The 26,708-nt window shown below is 39.7% G+C and overlaps 1 protein-coding gene across 1 annotated transcript in view; it reads left to right on the top strand.

Annotated features, from left to right (window-relative positions):
• The window catches only part of prkd1 (protein kinase D1), a 79,869-nt gene extending 71,542 nt beyond the window's left edge, over positions 1-8,327 (top strand). The window contains exons 18-21 of the mRNA XM_041813076.1: positions 2,744-2,904; positions 2,987-3,093; positions 4,796-4,881; positions 8,097-8,327. Of these exons, the coding sequence (XP_041669010.1) occupies positions 2,744-2,904; positions 2,987-3,093; positions 4,796-4,881; positions 8,097-8,327 (585 nt within the window). The remainder of the gene's footprint in view (positions 1-2,743; positions 2,905-2,986; positions 3,094-4,795; positions 4,882-8,096) is intronic.
• Positions 8,328-26,708: the final 18,381 nt, after the last annotated feature.

The raw sequence follows: 26,708 nt of genomic DNA, 5'->3' as shown, positions 1-26,708 counted from the left end.
TGTTTTAGGCATTATATAGACATGCCAGAATCTGCAAAAGTCAGGATAACAAAAAGAAGACAGGCTTGGATATGTGAGCTCAAACTTATCTTTATGACACAATACAATATATGATCACCTAATGTGGCAAGACGAGACAAGAATAGATGGTACAAGATGATACAGTGTGATAGGATTCAAGATGAGACACAACAGAAAGATATGAGACAGGACACGCGGTACAAGATGGTATAAATGCATCAGTAAGATGAAATACCTGACAAGACAACCTGTCAGTCCAGTATGATACAGTTTATCATGGGACAGTACCGTATGAGACAAGAGAAGAGATACTGCAGTCTGGGTATGATGTAGTACCAGACAAGAGAAAAGACCCTATGGGTGGTTCTGAAATGCTGTGCCTTGAGAATGTGTCTAACTACACACTATCACTACAACTATGCAACAACTAAAGATACTATAACCAATGTCCTTACTGCATGCAAGCGTCAGATGTATTGCATCCTGCAGCATTACATTCTCCCTATCTGTTATCTTTTAAATATGCAATTCTCTGCCCTGTAAATTGACTGTTTTGCACATGTGAAAATATGACATCTCATGCTTTTAGCATTCAGGTGATTTTGGATTTTTATAGTGGCAGAAATGGGTTCAAGGGGGTAAAAATGCTTGGATAGGAGGGTGAAATGGGATTAAAAAGTGGCAAAAATGTGTTAAACTGGCAAAAATGGGCAGAACAAATAGTGTAATGTGGTTAAAATGGGTGTAAAAAGTGGTGAAAAGGGGTTAACAGTGGCAATAATAGGTGGAAAATTGCAAGAATTGGTTTGAAAGTAGAAAAATGGGCAGAAAATATTTTTAAAAGAGTTCAAAAAAGAGATTATTCATTCTTATCCTCCTTGACCTGACTGCAGCTTTCAGTACCATCTCCTATTCCATCCTTCTCCATAGACTGGCATCCATTGGCTTATCTGGCACACCACTTGACTGGTTCAAATTAAATCTCTCCTGCCATCCCAGCCGTCTCCCATCTCTTCCGGTGTCCCCCAGGAGTCTGTCCTCGGTCCTATCCTCTTCATCATCTATCTCCTCCCCCTTGGCCATATATATTACGTACATATTACATTCCGTTTCATTGCTATGCAAACGACATCAGCTCTACCTCTCCTCCAAACCCACCTCCACCCTCTCTCCCACCTCCCTCTGTGACGGCCTACAGGAAATCAACTCCTGGTTCTCCTCCAACTACCTAAAACTCAACAGTGACAAAACTGAGGTTCTCCTCATTGGTTCCAAATCCCCCCCCACAAATGCTTACAGTTTCACCTTCACCATCGACAGCTCCTCTGTCTCTCCCTCCCCTCAAGTCAAGAATCTTAGCGTCGTCCTTGACGGCACTCTGTCTTTCCAAACTCACATCAATAATGTCACCCGGTCAGCATACTTCCATCTACGTAACATTAATCGCCTCTGTCCTTCCCTCACCCCCACCAGCACCGCCATCTTAGTCCACTCTCTGGTCACCTGGATTATTGCAACTCACTTGTCTCTGGTCTCCCCCTCAAGTCCCTCCATAAACTGCAACTGGCTCAGAATGCTGCAGCCTGGATTATCACCAGGACCCCTGCTATCCATCACATCATCCCTGTTCTCCATCAGCTTCACTGGTTCCTAGTCAAACTCCGCATCACCTACAAAATCCTTCTCCGAACCTTCAAAGCCCTCCATAACCTTGAACTCCTCCACATAAACCATCCAGCCGGACTCTCACATCATCATCCTCCAACAGCCTCACTATCCCTCCAGCACAGATGACCACCATGAGGTCCAGAGCCATCAGCCGCTCTGCCCCCCACTTCTGGAACTCCCTCCCACCGGACATCCGAAACATTGACACACTGACTATTTTAAAATCTCACCTCAAAACCCACCTGTCCAAACAAGCGTATTCACTCTGTCACTCTGCAGATCTCCCCTCTTTTTAAAACTGTTACATCTTTTTAACTTATTTTTTTCCATGTTTGGTTGTACAGTGTCCTAAATAAAATGTATTATTATTACTATTATTATTATTATTATTACAAGTGACAAAAAATGACTTTAAAGTGGAAGAAATGGGCAGAAAAGTTGGTGAAATGAATTTAAAGTGTTAAAAATTAGATGGAAAAGTGAGCATAAGTGGTTGAAATTGATGCATACAGGTGGCAAAAAATGTTTCAAAAGGGACAAAAACGTGGCAAAAGAAGAGTGAGAAGTGACTAAAATTGGCAAAAATCAGAAACAAAGGTGGAAAAATGGTAATGAAGTGGAATTTAACTGCAAAAGGCAGCTTAAATGGGTGAGAAGTGGCAAAAATAGGCAAAAAGAGGCAAATTATTGCAAAAAACAGGATAAAAGTGTCAAAAATGGGTGAAAAGTGACAAAAGAAGTGGCAAAAATGTGGAGATAAAAAGCGAAGAGTGTCAAAAATGCCTCAGAAGTGAAAAAAAGGGGTAACAGGTGGAAAAAATGAGTGAAAAGTGACTAAAATGGGCAAAAATCAGAAAAAACGTGGGAAAATGGGCAAAAAACATCGATGAGTAGCAACATGGGAGACTGATGACATTTAATTTACACGTTTTAAATTCACATATCAATCCAAATAAACTCAAATTAAAGATTTGATGCTACAGTTCGGTTTCTAAGAGACTCAGACTTCTGCTCGCTGACATTTATACGCTCCATCTTCTTCGTTTTGTTCCAGGTGAAGCTGTGTGACTTCGGTTTCGCTCGGATCATTGGAGAGAAGTCGTTCAGACGCTCGGTGGTCGGCACGCCAGCGTACCTGGCTCCTGAAGTCCTGAGGAACAAGGGCTACAACCGCTCCCTGGACATGTGGTCGGTCGGAGTCATCATCTACGTCAGGTACGAGGTTTAGTATTTGATCTGAATATATTTCATAAAAGCTCGAGCTTCCTGCATCTATAGGAGTGTTGTTGTGCTGCAGCCTCAGTGGAACGTTCCCCTTTAATGAAGATGAAGATATCAACGATCAGATCCAGAACGCTGCCTTCATGTACCCTCCTCACCCCTGGAAGAAAGTCTCCAATGAAGGTAAGCCGGCATGGCTTTGATTATTGTGCAGTTTATGGCTTTTTTGGGTAGAACTTTGAAAGACAGAGCTAAAATCAGAGAAACCAGTCCAGCAGCTGTCTGTGTTACAGAGGCGTTTTATAATCTCTCCATACATCAGACTTCTTCTCTACAGTTGTAAACAATGCAGAAATCTTTGTCTAACCTCTCTGTCTGACTCTCCCTCCTCTACATCAGCTCAGGCTGTTATTTCCTCTGCAGCGGTGTGATAAATCGCTCTGCCCCGGCCTTAAGGTCGCTCCGAGTCGCCGTCTGCTGCTGTCTGACTCATCGTGTTGTCGTCATTGTCTCTAAACGCATCCGCCGCGTGTGTGTGTTGGCTGGAATCGTCCTGTTTGACTAGGAGACTGATTTAAATCAGCCTGACTCACTGGCTCCCCGAAGCTCTCCTGACCCCCCGTCCACCTCCTCCTCGTCCCGCCGGGGACGCCTCGGTCGCTCAGGAACCAAAGTGTTGTAAAAGTTGTTTCTGTCAGAAACAGGAGGATTAAATGTCAGAACGGACTCTCAGTGCGTCAACAAATCTGCATTTTCAAAGATCAGTGTGAGAGAAGGAGACTCTTAAAGGTTTCTGTTAGAGAGCTGCCCACGTAGAGCGTGAGTCCGGGTTTTTAATGAGAGGACGTCTGAGCGCTAACTCAGCCTCTCTGGAAGTAAAAGAATAGTAGGAATGACTGTAGCATCTATCTACAGCTAGCTTTCTCTCTGGTAGTTAAAGAAGAGGTTAGGCCTTGATCCAGAACCCAGCCCCTGACTTGACTGAGTCTGACCCCCCTGATTTAAAGCTGTAGGATGAAACCAGTAAAGTGCTTTTACTGCATCAGTGTAGACCAGAAGGGAAGCTTTTAGGAAACCCAATGAGACGAGCATCCCTATTTTTCAACCCACTCCTACGCAGCTAAAGGAGTCCGCTGAGGTGGTTCAGGTCTCTGATCAGGATGCCTCCTTGTGGAGGCACATACATCAGGGAGGAGACCCGGAGAGCTGTCCAGGTTGACTTACAGCCTGCTGCTACTGCAGCCCAATGATGGTTAGGATGAAGAACATGGAGGTTTCTTCTAGAACGAACACTGAGAGTTTATGAAGGGAAAAGGGACAGAGGAACATCACAGACAATGACAGGGACTCAGGACAGGACACTAACATCCAGTTTAAGATTTTTCTAGAAGAATACGTCTGACTGAGGAAACTTTGACGGGGAAGTTGGTCCTCTTCTGAGCTGGAGTTGGACAGACTTCTATTGCCATCCTTCGGCCTCGCTGCTAAAGAGAGCTCAGATTAAAGAGGGGTCATGTGACTCCTCAAAGAGAGGAATGAAGGAGGGCGGGGGGGGCTGTGTGAGAGAAAGAGCCTGAGAAGCAGCGAGGGTCCGGGCTCTTCTTGGAAACAGAGTTAGACGGACAGATTTCGGGGGGTATTCATGTGCCGCTCCATTCATGTGAATAATACCAAGTGAAGGAGGCCCCCGCAGACCTGAGGGGCCCCTGGGTCCCTGAGCCGTTCAAACCGATGACCCCTGAAGAAATGTTAACATCATGTTAGCTTTGCTCATTAGCCCCGACTGGCCCCTCACCGCGGGGGGGCTCAGGCCCTACACCCTCCTCCCTCTGGTGGACTTTCTCGCTCATCTCTGCTTTTTCCCTCCGTCTCTCCTTCCTGGCAGCGATTGACCTGATTAACAACCTGCTGCAGGTGAAGATGAGGAAGAGGTACAGCGTGGACAAGACGCTCAGCCACCCCTGGTTACAGGTGAGACATCAGAGAAGCCTGACTTTGGTGTGGGACGTTTAGAGGGGCAGTTTGGTTTTCATGGGGGGAGTAAGAGAGAAGACTGGAGTGAGGATTTAAAGCTTAAAGATTTTTCTTTTCCACATTTTCTCTAATCTTAGATTAATACAGTTAAAAATCCCAAAAAGCTCATTTTTCAGTGTTTTTGTGATTTAAGGCTTGTTTGGTCTTGATGGCTTTAACATCATGGTTCATCCTAAGGGGACCATGAATCAATCCGGTACTCAGGGCCAGATCTACTAAAGTTTTGCGTGTATAAAAACGTGTGCAAACTCATTGCACACGCAAAAAAAAGTACAAACTGATTTACTAACAGTGTGCGCTAAAGGCCCAAACATACTCGGGCAGAATGTACGCAGAACGGACTCCATGGAGGTCCGCGCGGACTCAAAGCAGACGTCCACAAGGCCTGTGTGCGCAAAGGTCAAATTTTACGACTGCACGGACTCCGCTCCGCGTACTGGTGTCACACAAAACACTGCTCAGCATGAATTTTTCACATCGACCCATTAAATGTGACACCGACCTGCATTTTGTTCCTTTGTGCAGCGTTGTGAGCGGTGAATCCCAGAGTGGAGAAGGAGTGGGGCTAGGCGCCCACCTAGATCATCAAAGTTCTCACGTGTCATTCGGAAGTATTGAAAATTTCCACGCCAATACTTCATGTCCTTCACCAACATGGTGTGACATTTAATGGCCGTACGTACCACCATCTCTTAATTTTATTGCTTTGCAAAGCCAGCAGGCTTCATCAGTGTAGGACGCCATGACAGAAAAATGTAAACAACGTGCAAGGATTGTGGGAAATGTCAGATTTCATTAAAATTTTTACAGGAAACTACTACGCGGCAGTGCGCTTGACTATGGAAGCTCTGATGACTGCGGACATTTCGTTCGGAGTCCGCTCTACTTACAGAACGCTCGAGTATGTCCGGACCTTAAGGATTGCGCCTTTCAAAGGTGCAAAATAGCGCAGCTGCATCCAGTGAGTACATTCCCCGCAATGAATATGCAATATGGGGCATTTACATGCAACTGTGCATGTGCTGGGAGGAGAAAATGTAAATATGTTATTTTAGAACACGCAAAGCGATTTATCAAACCTGAAAGCTCATAGAAACTGCGTCTCTCGAAGGGAGGTGCAAACAGTTTGTATGTGTAATTGCGCACACTTGGCTGCTTTTGTTTGTTTTTTTTTTGCATCTGGGTCATTCCTTCGTATGGTAGCTATCACAACTGGGATCTCTCAATCCTGTTTTTCTGATGTTCTGTGTGAACACTGTCTCAGGCTAGCGTTAAACACACACAAGGGGGGAGTTCAAGGAAAATAGAAAACCTTTAAAGTAAAGAATATATCAAAATGCAATAAACCAGGATTTTTCAAAGTGTGTGAGAGTGAGCCTCCCCTAAGAGACAATCATTAATTCGGTGGACCCCCACCCACATAAGATTCAGATTGAAAAAAACTTACTTACCCATATTTTCAAACATTTATGTCTAATTTTGAATCATTTTAACATTTTCATATCTTTGATATTTCGGTCTCCAAATGTTCTTAAACATCCATCTTTACCAGATTATTAGTTATTTGGTTATAGTAATAAATTTACCCGATTATTCTGCTCTGATAATCCTTAAAGCAGCAATACTCAACCAAAGAGCCAAACTGTTGAAAAACACCTCTGCAAGAGCCACAATCTAAGAGGTGAAAAGTGGTAAAAACAGGGCAAAAAGTAGCAATAAAAATAAGTTAAAGATGGCAAAAATGGTCAAAAAGCAGCAAGAATGGGTGAAAATGGGCAAAGGGTGAAGTGACAAAAAAATGAGTAACAGGTGGCAAAAAATGGTCCAAAGGTGGCAAAAACAGGGCAAAAAAAAAGTATAAAAAATGCGTAAAAATCAGTCAAGAGTGGCAAAAATAGTCAAAAAGTAGGAATAAAGTGGTATTTCATGACAAAGAGATGCTTAAATGGATTAAAAGTGGCAAAAAATGGTATAAAGGGACAAAAAGTTTCCCTTTTTTAAGGTTTTCTGGGGGAATAATATTTAAAATGAAGACATCAAAGAGCCACAAATAATCACACGTTGAGTATCACTGCCCTGACGTAACTATAAGTCTATTTATTTTGCTCCATGCACAGAAGAAGTTAGCAAAGCAAATCACTTTTTTTTTTTTTTCAGGTTTATGGTTCTGCGCCTCCCCTGAAGTTCTGTGGCGCCCCCCAGGGGAGGCCCGCCTCACACTTTGAAAACAGTTCTGAACAAATATAATCAATAAATCTCTCAAGAGAACGTAATGGCTTTAAAGCACTTCCCATTTAATTTACACCTCTCCAGAACATAAGCGCACATCGTGTGTAAACTCAAATGAAACGTAGGTCACAAGAAAATTAAAGATTTTATCTCAGTCTTTATAATTTCATAATAAAGTAAAAGTCTGAATCTAACGAAAACATCAACCTCGTCCTTATCAGAGCACTTTTAAGTGTCTTTTAAGTCTGCACAGGAGGTATGGAGAAGTAGACGGTCTCTGTTTCCACCCACGTGTTCGACCAGTTTTATTCTTGATTTTTGTAATGAAAGAAAGTTTTCAATCATGTCGACATGCTGACCAATGAGGAAACAAGCCCAGGTAATACTGCAACCCAGAGAGGAACAAACGGCGAATTAACACTGCTACGTTCCGTTCACGCCAGGCGTGAGAAAATCATTCGTGTAAGTTAATAGGAAGATGCAAAGACATGAGTAGACGCGATGCAACACTGGTGTTGTAGTCCAGACTACACGATCCTAGACCAAGACAAGCCCGAGATCAGAGAGCACCGAGACGAAGGCAAGGCCAAGATTTCTGGGGGGTCCAGACCAAGACCGTAAAGGTCAATCAGTAAAAGAGCGCTCTCACTTTAATTTTCGCTTGCTTTTAAAAAATGACAGCAAAAAACAAGATGTCTGCGAACACCACAAAGCAAAAATCAACCTTTTTTCTTGGTCTGAGACCAAGACAGAGAAGCTTCCCACACCTGCTCATAATCAGAGCCATCAGCTCTGCTGACCTGCTGGACTCACCACTCCACAAAATGATTGCTAAAAGCCCGTTAAATTAAAGGAAAGTCACTGTCATGAATCCTTAAACTTACCTGCACCAGAGCTAAGGTTGTGCTTGTTTTCTCCACCAGGACTACCAGATGTGGTTGGACCTGAGGAACCTGGAGTCCCGGATGAACGAGCGCTACATCACCCACGAGAGCGACGACCTGCGCTGGCATCACCACGCCCAGCTCAGCGGCCTCGACTACCCCAGCCAGGTGGGCAACGGCCCCCGCGGCGACGGCGGACAGAGGGTGGAGCGTTACCAGGAGACGGAGGAGGAGCTCGAGACCCTGAGCGAGAGGGTCAGCGAACTCTGAGGACTGAAACACCAGATAACACAAGAGTGAGAGCACAAAAATAGGATTATTCTGAGGCCTTTTTCATGATCAGATCATTTCCTAATTTCCAGAATATTTCCAAAAACACAAACATTTAAGGGGAGATTATTTCTGAATGTGGGTTTAAGAAATAAGCCCAAAACCTTTCCTTTCATAGAGTATTACATTCACTAAAGCTAAAACTGTGTTTTAAAAACTAACTTTTTAAAGTAAACAGGTGCCAACAAAATCTAGTTTGCCTGATTCATAAAGAAAAATGAAAATCTAAAGTAATCCTTTTCTGTCTTTGGTGATTGCAATGCACTTCTGGTTTTAGTATTGACTCAAAAAAATATTTAAAAAAAAAACTGCATTTTGACAATCAGAAAAATCAAGACTATGGACATTCAGCCTTGTTTTATTTTTCAAAATACAAAACTTTACATCCTCTAAGATTATCCTCTTTATGTAGACATTTATGTATCTTTACTGCTTATTAAAGTTCATGAATCGAAAGAAGCCATTGCTGATATAAAAGTGAAAAATCTTTAAAGACAGAGGTATAATATATACAAAAATAAGTGTTATTACCATTTCATATCCTTTAAAAGAGTTGCCACATCAGGGTTTCTGTCTGTTAAGTGTTCATTTACTACAGTTTTAATTTACCTAGACCCTGTGTAAAATATATATATAAAATCATTTTTTCTCAAGTGGAAGTTTTTTTTTTACCCTTGTGCCCTCCTCGGGCATTTTTAGCCATTTTTCTCAACTTTTTTTTTTACATTTTTGATCATTTTGTCAGTTTTACAGCTCGTGGCATGAATTTTTACAGGAACTTTTCTTTCTAGTTAAATGTTTGAAATCCAACATGTTTAACTCTTAAATGTCATTCAGACTCTCAACAAATTTTCTACCCTCTGGACACCTTTAAGGCTAAAAATGTACACGTACAGAAAACTGCTATTAAATCAGCATACATCAATATATTTTTTCTACTTTTTTTCAGAAATCTCTTTAACAACTTCAGACCTGCTCAAAACTACCAAACATTCAATCATTTTCAAGATTTTAACCCTTTAAATGCCAGTTTGATTATTTGAAATATTTTACTTTTTATACAAAAACACGAAAAGTGAATTATTTTCCATATACTAAATAGTAGAAAGATGGGGCTTTGGGGGTGATAAGAGTCTTGGATGGGTCAAAGTTGAGCAATAAAACTGATTTGATTGCATTAATATTTTTTATGTAGTGCCAGCTTTAACATTAGGGCACCCTCTGGACACCTTCAAGGCAAAAATGTACATGTTAAAAAAAACTGCTATTAAATCAGCATACATAAATATATTTTTCTACTTTTTTTCAGAAATCTCTTTAACAACTTCAGACCTGCTCAAAACTACCAAACATTCAATAACTCTCAGAATTTTAACCCTTTTAAACTCACACAAAACTCTCCATATTATAACGGGCAAAAATAGAAGAATGTGGTGCATGGTCCTACAATGAGTAAATGGTTGAATCTGGTGGAATACGGTAAAAATGTCAAATTTCACTAGACTTCTTCACATTGAAATGCTGACATTAAAGAATGCATGATTTTATACTGCAGTGACAGTGAGATTAAAAAACCTGGTTTTAATGGAAGTCAATGGAGGCATTTTAGCCTCCAAGATGTCCAGAGAGTATTTCTGACATTACATAAAAAAGATATTAATGTGATCAAATCAGTTTTATTGCTCAACTTTGACCCATCCAAGACTCTTATCACCCCCAAAGCCCCATCTTTCTACTAATTATTATATGGAAAATAATTCACTTTTTGTGTTTTTTAGTAAAAAATAAAATATTTCAAATAATCAAACTGGCATTTAAAGGGTTGAAATCTTGAGAGTTATTTAATGTTTGGTAGTTTTGAACAGGTCTGAAGTTGTTAAAGAGATTTATGAAAAAAGTAGAAAAAATATTGATGTATGGTGATTTAATGGCAGTTTTTCTGTACGTGTACATTTTTGCCTCAAAGGTGTCCAGAGGGTAGTAAATTTGAGGAGGGCACAAGGGTTAAGTTACAGCTTAAAAGCAGCATCAAGATAAAGAAGAGTGTCATCAGCGTACAAGGATATTCACTAATAAACTCCACCATTTTAGCGTAGCAATGATTGTCAGGGGTTTCATTCCAAAAGGAGATATCCAAATTGAATTAGATGTACACAAATAAACAGACGGTTAATTTGGGAAATAGAAGTCTATTTGGTTGAGGACTGAATGTTTTGATAAAAGGATATGTAGCATTTTGGAATGAAAATCCTCCGCCGCTTAAACACAGCAACAACAAAAACCAAAAACCACAAAGCGTTTAATTTTTGGTCCTGGATTTCTGCGTTCTGTTTCTCCAGAAACGTTGCGACACTGCTGCTTCGACTTGTCTTTCTGAGGTTTTTATTTTCACCATTTTAAAACAAGGTGGGCTTTCTGGACCACGACTGTAGCAGAGCCTCTCCTTTAGTGCTAGGATTAAAAAAAACATGTCTGTTATCAGTCTTAAAGCCAGTGAAAAACAGAAATATTTTTAACAATGACTGACGTTAAAAAAGAGAATGTGTTTATATGATGACACAGTGTGGCGTGTATGTGGTTTTTAGTCAGTAGCTCACTGACATGCTATGTAGCGTCTTCTGTTCTCTGTATGAATGTTGCACATGTACTGTAATATAAAGTATAACCCTCACACATGCTGTTAGACTCTCATAAACAACAAAGACAAGCAGGATATTCCAGCCAAATATGCTGTTGGTTTATTTGTCTGAAACACTGTTTACATGGGAATAGTTTCTATGAATGACCCCCTGATGTCAGTGCTTGCTGGGCTGCATTTGCATGGGATAATGGAAGTCTGTAGTATACTTAAATTTACAGACATTTCTGCAGGAAAGACATGAAGATGCTGCACAACAGCAGCAGCAATGAAAACAGGGAATTTTTATTTCTACATTCCATACAAAAAATGCAATGTCATGTACACACTCTGCAGGTGATGTTGCATTCATCCAGCACATCCTGCAGACGCTGTCAATCAGAGTTTCCCATAGATCAGCAGTTTTCAAAGTGTGAGGCGGGCCTCCCCTGGGGGGCGCTACAGAACCTCAGGGGAGGCGCAGAACCATAAACCTGGAAAAAAAAAAAGTGATTTGCTTTGCTAACTTCTTCTGTGTATGGAGCAAAATAAATAGACTTATAGTTACTTCAGGGCAGTGGTACTCACCGTGTGATTATTTGTGGCTCTTTGATGTCTTCATTTTAAATATTATTCCCCAGAAAATCTTAAGAAAGGAACTTTTTTGTCCCTTTATACCATTTTTTGCCACTTTTCATCCATTTAAGCTACCTTTGGTCATTAAATGCTACTTTTTTCCGATGTTTTGCCCATTTTTGCCACTTCTTTTTGCCACTTTTTCGAAGTTTTGCCCTTTTTAACCATGTTTTTGCCACTCTTTGGCCATTTAAGCATCCCTTTGTCATGAAATACCACTTTATTCCTACTTTTTGACTATTTTTGCCACTCTTGACTGCTTTTTACACATTTTTTATCCTTTTTTACCCACACCGATGAAATTGGCAGGGGGTTATGTAAAGGGCTCCATATCTTTCTTTGGTTTGTATGTGTACAAGATAACTCGAGAACGGAAAGTTGGATCTTTACCAAACTTTCAGGCAATATTGGGCTAGTGACAGGGAAGAATCGATTAGATTTTGATGGTGATCTGCGCAACCGCTCAGTTTTTCTTTGACTTCAACATTTTGAACACCATAGTAATCAATGGGAGTGTAAGTTCCTCGGTGGCGCTGCTTAGGCGTGGGTCTGCCGCCTCAGACGGCCATTCTAGTTTTTTGCCTTGTTTTTGCCACCTTTGGACCATTTTTTTGCCACCTTTTACTCATTTTTTTGTCACTTCTCACCCATCTTTTTACATTTTTGCTGCTTTTTAACCATTGTTGCTACTCTTGACTGCTTTTTACACATTTTTTATACTTTTTTTTTTTTGCCCTGTTTTTGCCACCTTTGGACCATTTTTTGCCACCTGTTACTCATTTTTTTGTCACTTCACCCTTTTCCCATTTTCACCCATTTTTGCTGCTTTTTGACCATTTTTGCCATCTTTAACTTATTTTTATTGCTACTTTTTGCCCTGTTTTTACCACTTTTCACCTCTTAGATTGTGGCTCTTGCAGAGGTGTTTTTCAACAGTTTGGCTCTTTGGTTGAGTATCGCTGTTTTAAGGATTATCAGAGCAGAATAATCAGGTAGTATTGGCAATAAATTTAATACTAAAACCAAACAACTGATAACCTGGTAAAGATGGATGTTTAAGAACATTTGGAGACCAAAATATCAAAGATATGAAAATGTTGAAATGATTCAAAATTAGACATAAATGTTTGAAAATATGGTTAAGTTTTTTTTTCAATCTGAATCTTTATGTGGGTAGGGGTCCACCGAATGAATAATTTTCTCTTAGGGGAGGCTCACTCTCACACACTTTGAAAACCTCTGTAATAGATAACATGGGCTGGAGTGTTTTCATATTTCATCGTCTGTTACAAGCAGTCCATGATCCATTAAGAAGTTATAATCTCCCCTGGCTCTCCCAGCATGCATTAGTCTACATCTGTAACCTGCATATCTGCAGCTGTGAGGAAGAGGTAGCTGCTCCTGTTCATGATGAGAGAATGAGACGTCTCATGTTAAACCTTCATCGCTGTGCACCAACAACAGCCTTCCTCAGCTGTTAAAGCCTACTCACAAAATGTTAATTATCAAATTTAACACATAAATTGTGTTATGCATGAAATGACCAGCTAAATAATTCTGATATGAGATCATGCACATGGAAGGAGAAGCTGTAGGAGGCAGAGCAGAAGAGCATATGAAGAGAGTCGACTTTAAAGGAATGAATCAAGCAAAATAAAAGCATAGGTAAACATACGATGACATGAACTGAATTAACTTTGTAGACAATCTCTTACACACCTTCTATTATTTTTCTCAATCAGAAAAAGGCAAAAAAGCCACACAGACTGTAAAAACGCATCAATGCCACCCTAAATTGCAGAGATGCAGATTCGCACTGGATTAGTATTCCCTGAGAGACTTGGTGTGCTAAAATATGGTCGGTAATTTGCCCTGGAATTTAAACTCTGCAAGGTAAAGACATGTTTGCAAATAGGACTTTAGGGTGGTTTTACATGGGGTGGTTCTAGGCCCGGATCTGAGTGCACTTGACAGCATTTGTTAGGGCTGGGCAATTAATCACAACTTTGATTAAACTGCAATATGTCCTGCTGTACTGTAGAAATCACAGAAGTGTCAATGTTGCTTTAACTTTAAATGTGTAAAAAAAAAAAAACATTTTAACACAGTCATTTCTGCAGCAGCAGAGATTAAGTGCACATTATGTAAACATTCAAGTGTCAGATTTTTAGATTGGTTTGCAAAAATCCTCATTTTCTTGTTTTATATAAGTTTTTCATAATCAGAACAAGTGAATTAAAAATGATAACCCCCTTAAATGAAGCAATGTGAGTAAAAATAACAATAAGATGTTTTTTAATCATTCTGCCTTAGTTCAAACGTAGTATTGATGAAGTTTCACAGAAGTCATAAAGCTCCACCTCCTCCACACCAGCCTCCTCCTTTATAGACTAAAGCTCCACCTCCCCCACCCCAGCCTCCTCCTTTATAGACTAAAGCTCCACCTCCCCCACCCCAGCCTCCTCCTTTATAGTCTAAAGCTCCCCCTCCTCCACCCCAGCCTCCTCCTTTATAGACTAAAGCTCCACCTCCCCCACCCCAGCCTCCTCCTTTATAGACTAAAGCTCCCCCTCCTCCACCCCAGCCTCCTCCTTTATAGACTAAAGCTTCACCTCCTCCACCCCAGCCTCCTCCTTTATAGACTAAAGCTTCACCTCCTCCACCCCAGCCTCCTCCTTTATAGACTAAAGCTCCCCCTCCTCCACCCCAGCCTCCTCCTTTATAGACTAAAGCTTCACCTCCTCCACCCCAGCCTCCTCCTTTATAGACTAAAGCTTCACCTCCTCCACCTTTGTTGAAAAAAATATTAAAATGTGTTTATAATGGCAAAAATTTTGGAAAAGTGAATATGGATTTTGACAGTAGAAGAATTGGGTTAGAAGTGGCAAAATGTGATTAAAATTAAAAAAAAATAAAAATAAACAGGCAGCAATTGGTAAACAGTGGTAAAAGGGAGTTAAAAGTGACTGAAAATGGGCAAAAATGAGTGGATATTTGGTGAAATGGGATGAAAACTGATCTAAACTGTGAAAAAAGTCTTAACTGAGAAAGACAATACTGGGCAGATGTTGGAAGAAATTGGTTAAACTGGCAAAAATGGGCATATCAGATAGTGAAATGTGGTTAGAATGGGATAAACTGGGCGTAAGTGGTAAAATGGGGTTAAACAGAGGCAACATTAGACTTAAGTCACAAGAATTGGCTTAGAAGTGTCAAAAACAGGGATAAAAAATGGTGGAAAGGGTTTAAAATGGCAGAAATAGGTTTTTAACTGGCAAACGTGTTAAAATTGGTGGAAAAATAATGAAAATGGGTTAAAATTTGGCTTAAAAAAATATTCTAAGCTTTCTTTTAGGGCATCTGGAAACCCCCTCTCAGTGTCGTATGACCCCAAAGGGGGTCCCAACCCCAAGGTTGAGAACCCCTGACCTAGTGTAACAGACTGCGTGCATATGCTACTGCCCCCTACAGTGTCAATGGAGGTGTGCATGTGAAATAAGATGTAAACAGGAGCTCAACAGGAGTCAGCTGGTGAATTAAACTCTGCTGAAGTCAAAAGAAAAGCTTTCAGTGCTTCCTCATCCACAAAGAAATGTCTGAGGCACTTTGACTAAAGCTCACCTGTAGCTCCGCCTCTTTCTCCCCAAATGATGCTGACTGGTCCGGTCATCCCTGACCAGGAACAATATCAGCATGGAGCCCACACAATCATTGAGCTTTGGTTACTGACAGGCAGAGACAATCTGTCCTGCCACCTTTGGAGCGCGCTAATCCCCGAGTCTAACAGCGTGTGTCATGGTTATCGTAGTCCGATGATACCGCCATAGATCTGAAAATAAGGGCTGTTTCTCTCAAGCCTCCATGGCCTTGTCTTCTTCGTGCCTCTCTGCGCCGCTTCTGTCTTCTCTGAAAACAACATCTGAGGTTGAGCTTGAACAAATGTCACCTGTTGTGTATGTTTGAACAAAGAGTTGCGTGATCAGGCGTTTGTTGTTGAGTACAGATGGTCCTGAAGTGGTGCGAATGCTGCAGAGAAGCTAAAGATCCAGGAAGTGCAGATCCCTGGGTGTTTATGGCAGCAGAGAGCGTCTGCTGGTGAGGCTGTTTGTGTGTGCTAGGACTCTGAAGGTAAAGGTGCTAGGACTCTGAAGGTAAAGGTGCTAGGACTCTGAAGGTAAAGGTGCTAGGACTCTGAAGGTAAAGGTGCTAGGACTCTGAAGGTAAAGGTAGTGTTATATGAATGACAGGTAACAGTTCAGCATCCAATCAAACTTCAGAATCCAGATGTGATAATCCTGCAGGTGAACGCCAACATTCAACAATCATTCTCTTACATCTAGCGAGCTAGCGTTAGCATTCATTTAGGATTTCTGCCTCTCATATTGACCCTTCCTGTGTTTGCACTCAGACGATAGTCCAGTCAGCTCACATCAGAAAGTTCTGGACCATGCGGTCTCTGTTTCAGGACTGAGATGATTCTGATGGTGTTATTGGTCAGAACTGTTGTCCTGCAGCGCTGCCGTGTGCTGAGTGGTTGAATGTTGGATTTCCTACCGTGGCTTCACTCCTCTGCGCTCAGAAACACCTGCCTGAAGTGCTCACGTGTTTGCTTTCTGCAGGAACTAAAAGATGTATTTTTCCTCAATCATGTTTAAATAAAGATATTTTAAACCCAACAGGGAGACGTGTCTGGTGTTTTTTTTACTGTTCTATTGTAAAGATAAAACACTAACTACTTGTTTCTACAGGTTTTTTTGTTCCTCGGGTTTCTACCAAAATAAATCAATCTTAAAGAAAGAAACTGTTTATTTAAGGTACTGTTTAAGATGATTCAGACCAGGTCATAGAACAAGGCTCATCAGCTGTACTAGCACAAGGACCAGCTTTTCTCTGAGCAGACACTCTGGGGGCCAGACTCTCAGAGGAACGATGTGAATATTTTGGTCTAATTGACAAATTGTCAAAATATTTTTATTTTCTGTAATTTCAGCCTTTGGCTTTGAGATCACTGATACAGCCACCTGCCACTAGGGGGCGAGTGAGATATTTTTGACACATTTTTGGAGCTGTTTTGCTGCTCATCACTACATCTGATACTAAAATGCTGTGTTTTGACTGGTGGAAAATCTGTGCAGGCAACAGACCTTAGGGGCTGATTTTTATGCATGGACAGTGCACTCTTTAAAAAAAAGACTAAGAAAAGAAAAAAAAATGAAAACACTGACCAAAAAAATGACAAAATGACATAATAACTGACAGAAATAATGAAAAACATAACTGAAATAATGAAAAAAATATTACATATATATACACACACACACATATGTACTAGCAAAGCTACCAAGCACACTGTAGCTAATTATGCTACATAGAAAACCTAGCTAACATAGCTACAGCTCCAACTCATTAAGTTCATAAATATTTATACTAACCAAGCTACAAATCTAACATTAGCCACATAAGCTACTTAGATAATGTAGTTACGTAGCCAACATAGCTAAAGCTCCAGCTTATGAAGCTCCTAAGTATCTATACTCACAGAGCTACAAAGCTAACATTAGCTACATAAGCTACATGAACTATGTAACTAAGTTAGCCATAGCTACGTTTGCTAGAGCTTATGCTACTAAAGCTAACTGCTCAATGACTTTGTTTATGAAAAATGTTGAATTTAAAGAAAAATCTTAAACTGGAAACGTAGCGACACATAAACCTTCTGCGAGAGGGCGGGTCTGAGATCTGTGGTCTGCAGCCAGACTGTCTCAGAAATCGTGCACAACATGTTTAATTTTTGGAAGTCTGCCACTCAAAGCACAGGGAAATGCCACTGAAACATTGCAGTGTATTGAACAGTCTAACTTGAGCCACTATAAGCCTTGATTATTACATCATATCTCATTTTTTTGAATTGATCGTTAAAATAAGATGGCTGGTGAAAAAATCGATGTATGTTCACTTCTCTGGTTGTTTTTAGCTGAAAGGAGAGGGGCCTCATGTTGGTCTTTGCCCAGGGCCTCTAAATAACTGAACCCGCCCCTGGAGCTGCTGTGACCCCCGGCCCGGCAGTGAATGAAGTCGTCACGGTAACATTTACCAGCTGGCACATTAAACATTGAACACTTCATGGTTTCCATAGTTACGCCCCGATGATGTGATTTTATGCTGGAGTCATTTTCCTCTTTGTTCTAAAGGTCTGTTGGATTTTTTTCTCAAGTATAAATATCGTGGCTGCGGTGATGCAGCCTGCAGGAGGAGATCTGCGTTTTGTCAGCCGTTTAGCCCTCGCCATGAGGCTCCTGGTTCTGCTCCGCCTTCAGGTTTGATGGTGATCGGTGGCGACAGAGAAAAGTCCTGGGGTCGGGGGGAGGACTGGTGGGGGTTTGTTTGAGGGTTTGAAGATGAGGAGGAAGTAAATCTTTAGAGAGAGGAGTGTGAAGGGTCAGCATCACTAGTGACGGGTTAGACGGTAAATAATCCTGCGGCTCAGTGAGACAGAAGAGAAACACGGATGTGGACGGACAAACAGACTGTTGGAGTTAATATTAATGAACACTGGTAGAAAATCATCATCTAAACCCTCTCAGAGCTGATCTGGGTCAAAATATCTACTCATCAGTTCTTTTAATGAAAGTCTGACTTAGTCATGCACTTTGACCTTTGCAAAATAAGAGGTAGAAAGTAATTTAACTAAATTATTAACCTCATGATGCCCTGCTGCAGATATTACTATTATTATTAGTAGTAGTAGTAGTAGAAGTAGTAGTAGTATTTTATTTTTTATTATTGTTATCATTATCATCATCATCATCACCATTATAATTATTATTATTATTATTATTATTATTATTATAATTATTATTATTACTAGTAGTAGTCATAGTAGTATTTTATTAATAGTTTTATGATTATTGTTTTTAGTAGTATTTGTAGTAGTAGCAGTGGCAGTATTTTATCAATAGTTTTTATTATTATTCTTATTATTATAATTATTAATAGTAGTAATAGTAGTCAGTAGTAATTTATTACTATTTTTATTCTTTATTATTACTATTATTATTATTATTATTATTATTATTATTGTTGTTGTTATTATTAGTATTTTTAGCCTTCAATTAAAAATCCAAATGTGAACTAAATATTTAAACTATAACAATGACTGTTCATACTTACACTAGTTCATTCACTGGTTCATAAAGGCCTCACTGAATAAATGAGTTTTAGCCTAGCTTTAAAAGTCTCCATATGCTAGAGCAGGGGTTCTCAACCTTGGGGTTGGGACCCCCTTTGGGGTCGTGAGACACTGAGAGAGGGTCTCCAGATTGCCTAAAAGAAAACAAAGAATATTGTTTTTAATGCCACTTTACACAAATTAAGCCACATTTTAACCCATTTTCATTAGTTTTCTACCAGTTTTAACACGTTTGCCAGGTAAAAAACTATTTTTGCCCAATTTCAGCCACTTTTAACTCCCTTTACCACTATGTATGCCAATTTTTGCCTGTTTTTTTTCAATGTTATTCTTATTTTACCCCTTCTAACCCGTTTCTTCTACTTTTAAAATCCATTTTCACCTCCTTTTGCAACATTTTTGCTATTATTAACCCATGTTCATTATTTTCCCACCAATTTTAACACACGTTTGCCAGTTAAAAAATGTTTTTTTTTTGCCATTTTATACCCTTTCCACCATTTTTATCCCTGTTTTTGCCACTTCTAAATCGATTCTTGTGACTTAAGTCTAATGTTGCCTCTGTTTAACCCCATTTTACCACTTTTTACGCCCAATTTTTCCCATTTTATCCACATTTTACTATTTGATCTGCCCATTTTTGCAAGTTTAACCAATTTCTGCCAACATCTGCCCATTTTTTTTCTTTCTCAGCTAACTTTTTATACAGTTTAGATCAAGTTTTCATCCCATTTCACCAAATTTCCACCCATTTTTGCCCATTTCCAGCCACTTTTAACTCCCTTTTACCACTATGTATGCCAATGTTTGCCTGTTTTAGTTTTTTTTTCTCAATTTTAATCTCATATTGCCACTTCTAACTCATTTCTTCTAATTTTAAAATCCATTTTCACCTCCTTTTGCAACATTTTTGCTATTATTAACCCATTTCATTATTTTCCCACCAATTTTAACACACGTTTGCCAGTTAAAAAACTTTTTTTTTTTGCCATTTTATACCCTTTCCACCATTTTTATCCCTGTTTTTGCAACTTCTAAACCGATTCTTGTGACTTAAGTCTAATGTTGCCTCTGTTTAACCCCATTTTACCACTTTTTACTTTTTATGTATGCCAGTGTTTGCCTGTTTTAGTTTTTTTTTTCTCAATTTTAATCCCATATTGCCACTTCTAACTCATTTCTTCTACTTTTAAAATCCATTTTCACCTCCTTTTCCAACATTTTTGCAATTTTTAACCCATTTTAGCTTTTTTTTGCAGCAAATGAGGTTTAAATTTTAAAGAGTGGTTACTTTTCAGGTTAAATATAAAGTACAGATATCACAGCTCAACTTCACAGTGGACCAGGATTTTGCTGGCCCCCAGTTTGGTCTGAGCCCCAGAAAGCTCTCCTGTTTATCTCACTTATGGACGGCCTTGTCTCCACATGACTGTTCTTGAAGGTTCATGGCTGTTCAACCACCTTCAGGTATGGCGGGGGTCCCCAGTCTCTGGCACCTTTATTTTGGGGGGTCGCGGGCTGAAAGGGTTGAGAACCCCTGCTCTAGAGGAGTGTAGAGGACATGCAGAGCTTCAGAAACTAAAACAAGAATTTTAAAATCAATGCAGAAACAACCAGGCGACCAGAGCAAAATGTTAAAGTTCATGACATAATCCATCTCTGATGTTAATCAGAATATGGATCAGTGAGGGAAGAATAAATATACCAGACCAGCGGTTTTCAAAGTGTGAGGCGGGCCTCCCCTGGGGGGCGCCACAGAGCTCCAGGGGAGGCACAGAACCATAAACCAGAAAAAAAGGTGATTTGCTTTGCTAACCTCTGCTGTGCATGGAGCTAAATGGATAGACTTATAGTTACTGTAGGGACTATGCTATAGAGCAGCGTTACTCAACCCTCAACCAAAGAGCCAAATAGTTGAAAAATTCCTTTGCAAGAGCCACAATCTGAGAGGTGAAAAGAGGCAAAAACAGCTTGAAGTAGCAATAAAAATAGGTAAGAGGTGGCAAAAATGGTCAGAAAGCAGCAAAAGATGGGTGAAAATGGGCGAAAAAGTGGAAAAATGGTCAGAAAGTAGCAGAAATGGGTGAGAAGTGACAAAAAAATGAGTGTACAGTGACTAAAATGGGCAACAAGCAGTCAAGAGTGGCAAAAATGGGCAAAAAAAGAGGAAACAAGTGGTATGTAATGGCAAAAGTTAGTTTAAATGGGCAAAAAATGGCAAAATGGAAAAAAATGGCAAAAAGAAGAGGCAAAAATTAGGAAACAAGTGGTATTTAATGTCAAAGGGTAGCGTAAACAGATGAAATGTAGCAAAAATGGTAAAAAAGGGCAAAGAATTTGGATAAAAGTGGCAAAATTTGTTGCAAAAATGGGACAAAAAGGATTTTACCCTCTTAAGACAAGCTTATATCGGTCTCAGAGGTCCGTATAACATGCCTGTGAAGTTTGTTCCTGAAGAAACACTCTAGTATTAACTAGTAACCCCTCTGTTTCAGCCCTGCTCAGAACGAGCCCTTTCTGTGTCTGTGGCTTTAAATGGTAATTAGCTGTCTGATTCCGCCCCTGACCACACCCCTCTCAGGAAATGGATGCAGTACTCCTGGTACTACAGACACTTTTATCCAAAGTTTAGAACTTGACTGGGATTCAAGCCGTCAACCTCCCAGACCGTAGTCAGCAGGGTAGCCCACTGAGCTATCAGCATCTCAGCTGGTAGCTGAGAGGGTCAGGAGAGGAGGGCGGAACTTTCCTCCAAGTGGGGGAGGGCCAACCAAACCTGGGGGCGGGTGCTTACGCTCCAGGTGAGGCTTGTTTCAGCACACATTTTCTGAGAGGTGGAGAGGGAATGGATTTTTCTGGTATTTAAGGGGACTGTGGACAGTCCAAGGGCACATGTTTGTGTGAGAAAAGCCTGAAAAAGTGATTTTTGCATGTCTCCTTTAATGATGAATTTAGCTTAAATGGGCAAAAGGGTGAAAAGGGCAAAAATGGGATAAAAGTGGAACAAATGGAGGAAAAGTGGCAAAAACGAAGTTGTAAAATGTCCAAAAAAATATGAAAAAGGGGTATTTAGGGGCATGCAGATGGTTGAGTGGTTTAAAGCGCCACCTAGGGACGCGGGCAGCCCGGGTTCGAATCCAGCCTGTGGCCCTTTACCACATGTCTCTTCCCTGTTTCCAAATCTATCCACTGTCCTTCCTCTATCAAATAAAGGCATGAAAAAGTCCAAAAATAAATCTTTAAAATGTCAGAAGGGTGAAAGGTGGCAAAAATTGTGAAAATGGCAAAATAAAAAATCTCTTTTTTTTCTGGGGGGAATAATCACAAAAGCGCTCCATGTTGAGTATCAGTGCTGTTGAGTCAACTAATCCAGTTAGGATTTTCCTGCATTGATCCCAGTGATGTAGTGACTGAAAGAACAAGATCGCGGATACAGGCAGCTGAAATGAGTCTCCTACGCAGGGTGTCTGGGCTCTCCCTTAGAGACAGGGTGAGAAGCTCGGCCATCCAGGAGAGACTCGGAGTAGAGCCGCTGCTCCTCCGCGTTGAGAGGAGCCAGATGAGGTGGCTCGGGCATCTGGTCTGGATGCCTCCTGGACGCCTCCCTGGTGAGATGTTCCGGGCAGGTCCCACTGGGAGGAGGACTCGGGGAAGACCCAGGACGCGCTGGAGAGACTATGTCGCTCGGCTGGCCTGGGAACGCCTCGGGATCCCCTGGGAAGAGCTGGATGAAGTGGCCGGAGAGTCTGGGCTTCCCTGCTTAGGCTGCTGCCCCCGCGACCTGATCTCGGATAAGTGGAAGAAGATGGACGATGGATGGATGGATGGATGATGGACGATGGATGGATGATGGATGGATGGATGGATGGATGGATCCCAATGATGCTGAAGTCTCAGTGTTTAACTGCAGAGATGTTCAAGCATGAGGCTGTGTAAACCTCGGGGTCTTCTTAAGACCGAGCAAAAAGTCTAGTGACCAAACTAGAGGAATTTTTAACAGGAAGTGAGAGGAGTTTCGGTCACTAATAAATGCACCAGCACTTATGAGAAACCAGTACGAAGACAGGCTGAAGGTGGGGGTGCGGTCTGCTGTTATTCAATCCTGCATCAATGGGACAGATGAAAATGTAGAGTTTCCACTGAATCAGAGGGAAAGGCAGATGTTTAAGGACATTTGCAAACCAAAATATCCAAAATATATTAATGTTATAAATGTTTAAAGATTAGACATAAATGTTTAAAATTTGTTGTTTTTTTTCAGTTTGAATCCTTTTTGTGGGTGGGGGTCCACCGAATGAGGCTCACTCTCCCACACTGAACTAGACAAAATCTGATCAATCACTGCCTCAGTCAGACAAAAAGTGCCCCCTGTAAGGTAAAAATCCTCTCTTTTATCAGGCTGAATACCAACATTACATATTCTTCAAGCCTAAAAGTGAACACAGAGCTCCATCAGCCTCTCTCATGGTGGAAAATTCTTCATTTTGTGCAGAAAAGGCAGAAATCTGAGCCTCCTTCTGCAGACGCCTGCAGGCTCTGAGGGCCCGTGTGGCCACTAGATGGCGCCCCATGCGTGCCTTTCATCCTTGTGTGTGTGCCTCTCCTCCCTGCATGTGTGTGGGTGTGTGTTTGTCTCTGCGTTGTGTGTATCTGTGTGTGATTTCCCATGCTAGGAGTCTTTGTGTGTTTCTGTCTTTGTCATCTATTTTGTCTCGTGTGTTTCTCTCTCTCTCTCTCTCTCTCTCTGTGTTTGTGCCGCTGAAAGCGCCTCCCAACACCTCCCAACACCTACCGCGGTGCTTGTTGGGACACCGGGGGCCACATGAGCACGAACACACACATTTAAGAAACAGCAGACAACAAAAACAAACAAGCCTCCCTATATGCCAATTAAAAAAACAGAGAGAGAGAGAGAGAGAGAGAGAGAGAGAGGAGGGTTTAAGACAAAAACTGAATTATTTTAGACGCTCACACCGACACATTTGGGAAGAAACACAAATAGAGCAAAGAAGAGAGGATTTTACCTCTAAAAGCAGAGAAGAAGAAGGCAGCATGGATGAGTGTGAGCCCAGGTGTTTGTTTTTCTGCAGACACACACACACACACACACACACACACTCACGGAGAGAAGGCGACACACTCTGAGAGGCTGAGCAACGTGACGTCTAAACGGTGGATCGGAGCAGCTGCAGAAAAACCGCACACTCCTCTGTCTGCTGTGAAATCATCTCTAAATAAAACCGAGGCCGTGCTAATAAGGCAGCGCTGCTAATGAAGGACGACCACTAACTTTCCCACACACAGACCCCCACACCACACCGGACCCCCGTCCTGCAGAATTCCTAAAATCCCATGTCCGTAACGATGGGAAATCCCAAAATTTAAACATGCATCTTCTCCCTACATTGATTTATTTTGCTTTATTATTCATAATCTCCTCATTCTTTCATGCATTTTCTGCAGAAATTAACATTAAGCAGCAACCACAGACATGAACACAGATTCTTTTCTTTTCTTTTCTTTTATTCTTGACTCAACATTTCTTTCTTTCATCTCTTCTTCATTTTTGAATATTTCTCCTTTATTATCAGGATGTCAGATCTTTAATTTCTGACTGAATGTAAACTTTTGATATATTAGGTATGAAACTGTCATTTTTTATTACTTTATTTATTTTAATTCCTCTTTAAAGATATTTAACAACAATTAAAGTGAATTAAATGATTTGCAAAGAATAGTAGTGTACTGATTCCATTCTGCAGTGATTTATTACAACTAAATATTTATAAATTCCTCAGTTATAGTCAAAATAAAAAGTGCCATTTGAATTTGTCTGCCCTATCTTCGTCTTTCCTCCGCGTCCCCCTTTAGCGACTCCCTCAGAGGGTCGCGACCCCGTCTGTGTTAACCCTGCTGCAGGTATAATTTACCGTGCTTTATGATTTTAATATTTCTGTTTGATTTTAATGAGGTAAAGGAAAGAAAGGGATTTGCCTCTATTTTCAGTCATTTTAAAAACTGTAAATGAGGCACAGAGTTAATAAAGTTTTTTTAAATGGACTCATAAAATAAAATATCAACATTTTAAAGGAAATTAATGCAGATTGGTAAAAAAAAAAATTAACATCTTTGCATTGAATATTGAATTAAATTCTGATTTTTTTTAAAATCCCCTTTTAAATTCATGATATATTTCATTAAATGGAGTGACTGAAAATGTCAAACATGAGACCTCTGCAACACAGCTAATCTGTAGTTAAATGGTTTAAATGCTAAGAACCGTTACTGTGATATTACACTCTATTTTATTTATTTAGTTTGCTCTGAATGTGCAGAGAGAGTTTTCTTTGCAGATGTTCAAACTTTTACATTTCTAAACATTATGTTTTATTTGTTTTTATTTTAAAATATTTGTTTAAAAATAAGAAATAATCAGAAATTAAAGAAAAATAACTAAACTTAAAGTGGATGGGTGGATTAATTGAAAATTAAAGAATTATTAAATAATAATAATAATAATAATAAAAATAAAAAACCAACATGAAGAATCCTGACCTGTAGCACCAAAACAGAATCTGTAATAAATGATTTAAATGCTTAAAATAATTACTGATATTACATTCAATTTTATTTTGTTTGTTTGCTCTAAATATGCAGAGAGAGTTTTCCTTGCAGATGTGCAAACTTTTTAATTTCTGAACATTATTTTTTGTTTTTTTTAACCCCTTAAAGCCTGTTGTCACATATTTGATACATACTTTTATGACACCTCTATCTAATCAATATGATCAATAAATGACTCAAAAAACTTCTGAATACAATCTGATAAATGATAAAAATGCCTTCAAGTGGATTATCAGTTAACAAAAACACCTAATGAACAAAATAAGAAACTAAAAATATAATTGTTAGATTTTATAGAAATTTGATTTTTTTTTTTTTTTAATTTCAGTAGAAAGTTAAATAAACATTTCAGTTTCCAAAAAATTAGAATTTTCTGGCTATTATTTGTGTTTTCAGGCTTTAAGGGGTTAATAATATTTTTTAATGATAAGAAATAATCAGAAATTGAAGAAAAATAACTAAAATTAAAGTGGATGGGTGGATTAATTAGAAATTAAAGAATTATTTTTTAAAAATTTAAAGGAAAAAAAAACAAAGAATCCTGAGCTGTAGCTCTAACAGAGAATTTCTAAAACAGCTACTGGTGAAAATAAAAATTTAAATTCATAAATTACATTAGGAAAAAAACATTTTGTATTTCTAAGCTTTATTTTAAAAAACCTTCAAAAATCTTGTTTTTTGTGCATAAATGAAATAAAGTCTTTCTTTTTTAAACATATTTTTATCGCTTTTTCTTCACAGAGGACATAAAAACACAACAAAAATAAACTGAATTTCACAACTTGACAAACAAAAACAGTGAAGGCAGCTTTAACATCAACAGAAAAACAAGAAAGTGGATTTAACAGTGAGGTGGTAGATAAGTGATTACTATGACTATGCTTCAGGTGAAATCCGGTCTTTCTAAGCCTAAATGTGCTCCACTTCTCCTTTTTTTACGTGAATAAATCAGGTTTAGATTGATGAAGAAGCTCTACGTTATTTAACAGTTTATTTCTAACAGCTGGATGAAGATTTAAATAGAAATAAAAACTTAGATGAACAGAAATGTTGTTAAAGCAGGATTAAAAAAAATTGTATTTTTAAATAAAGTTTTTTTTTTCATTCCCTCTCTTGCAGATGTAAATCACATTTATTCTGCTGATAGACAGGAAGCCTGTGTTTGCGTTAATGCGCCTGTTATTTTAGTTATTTAGCGTATATCTGGGTTCCCTCCGTCCTCTGCTCGGGTTTTTCTGCAGCAGAATAAATCAGT

The sequence above is a fragment of the Cheilinus undulatus genome, linkage group 18 (genome assembly GCF_018320785.1).
Source record: "Cheilinus undulatus linkage group 18, ASM1832078v1, whole genome shotgun sequence".
NCBI classification, from domain to species: Eukaryota; Metazoa; Chordata; class Actinopteri; order Labriformes; family Labridae; genus Cheilinus; species Cheilinus undulatus.
This window is presented reverse-complemented; position numbering and strand designations above follow the sequence as displayed.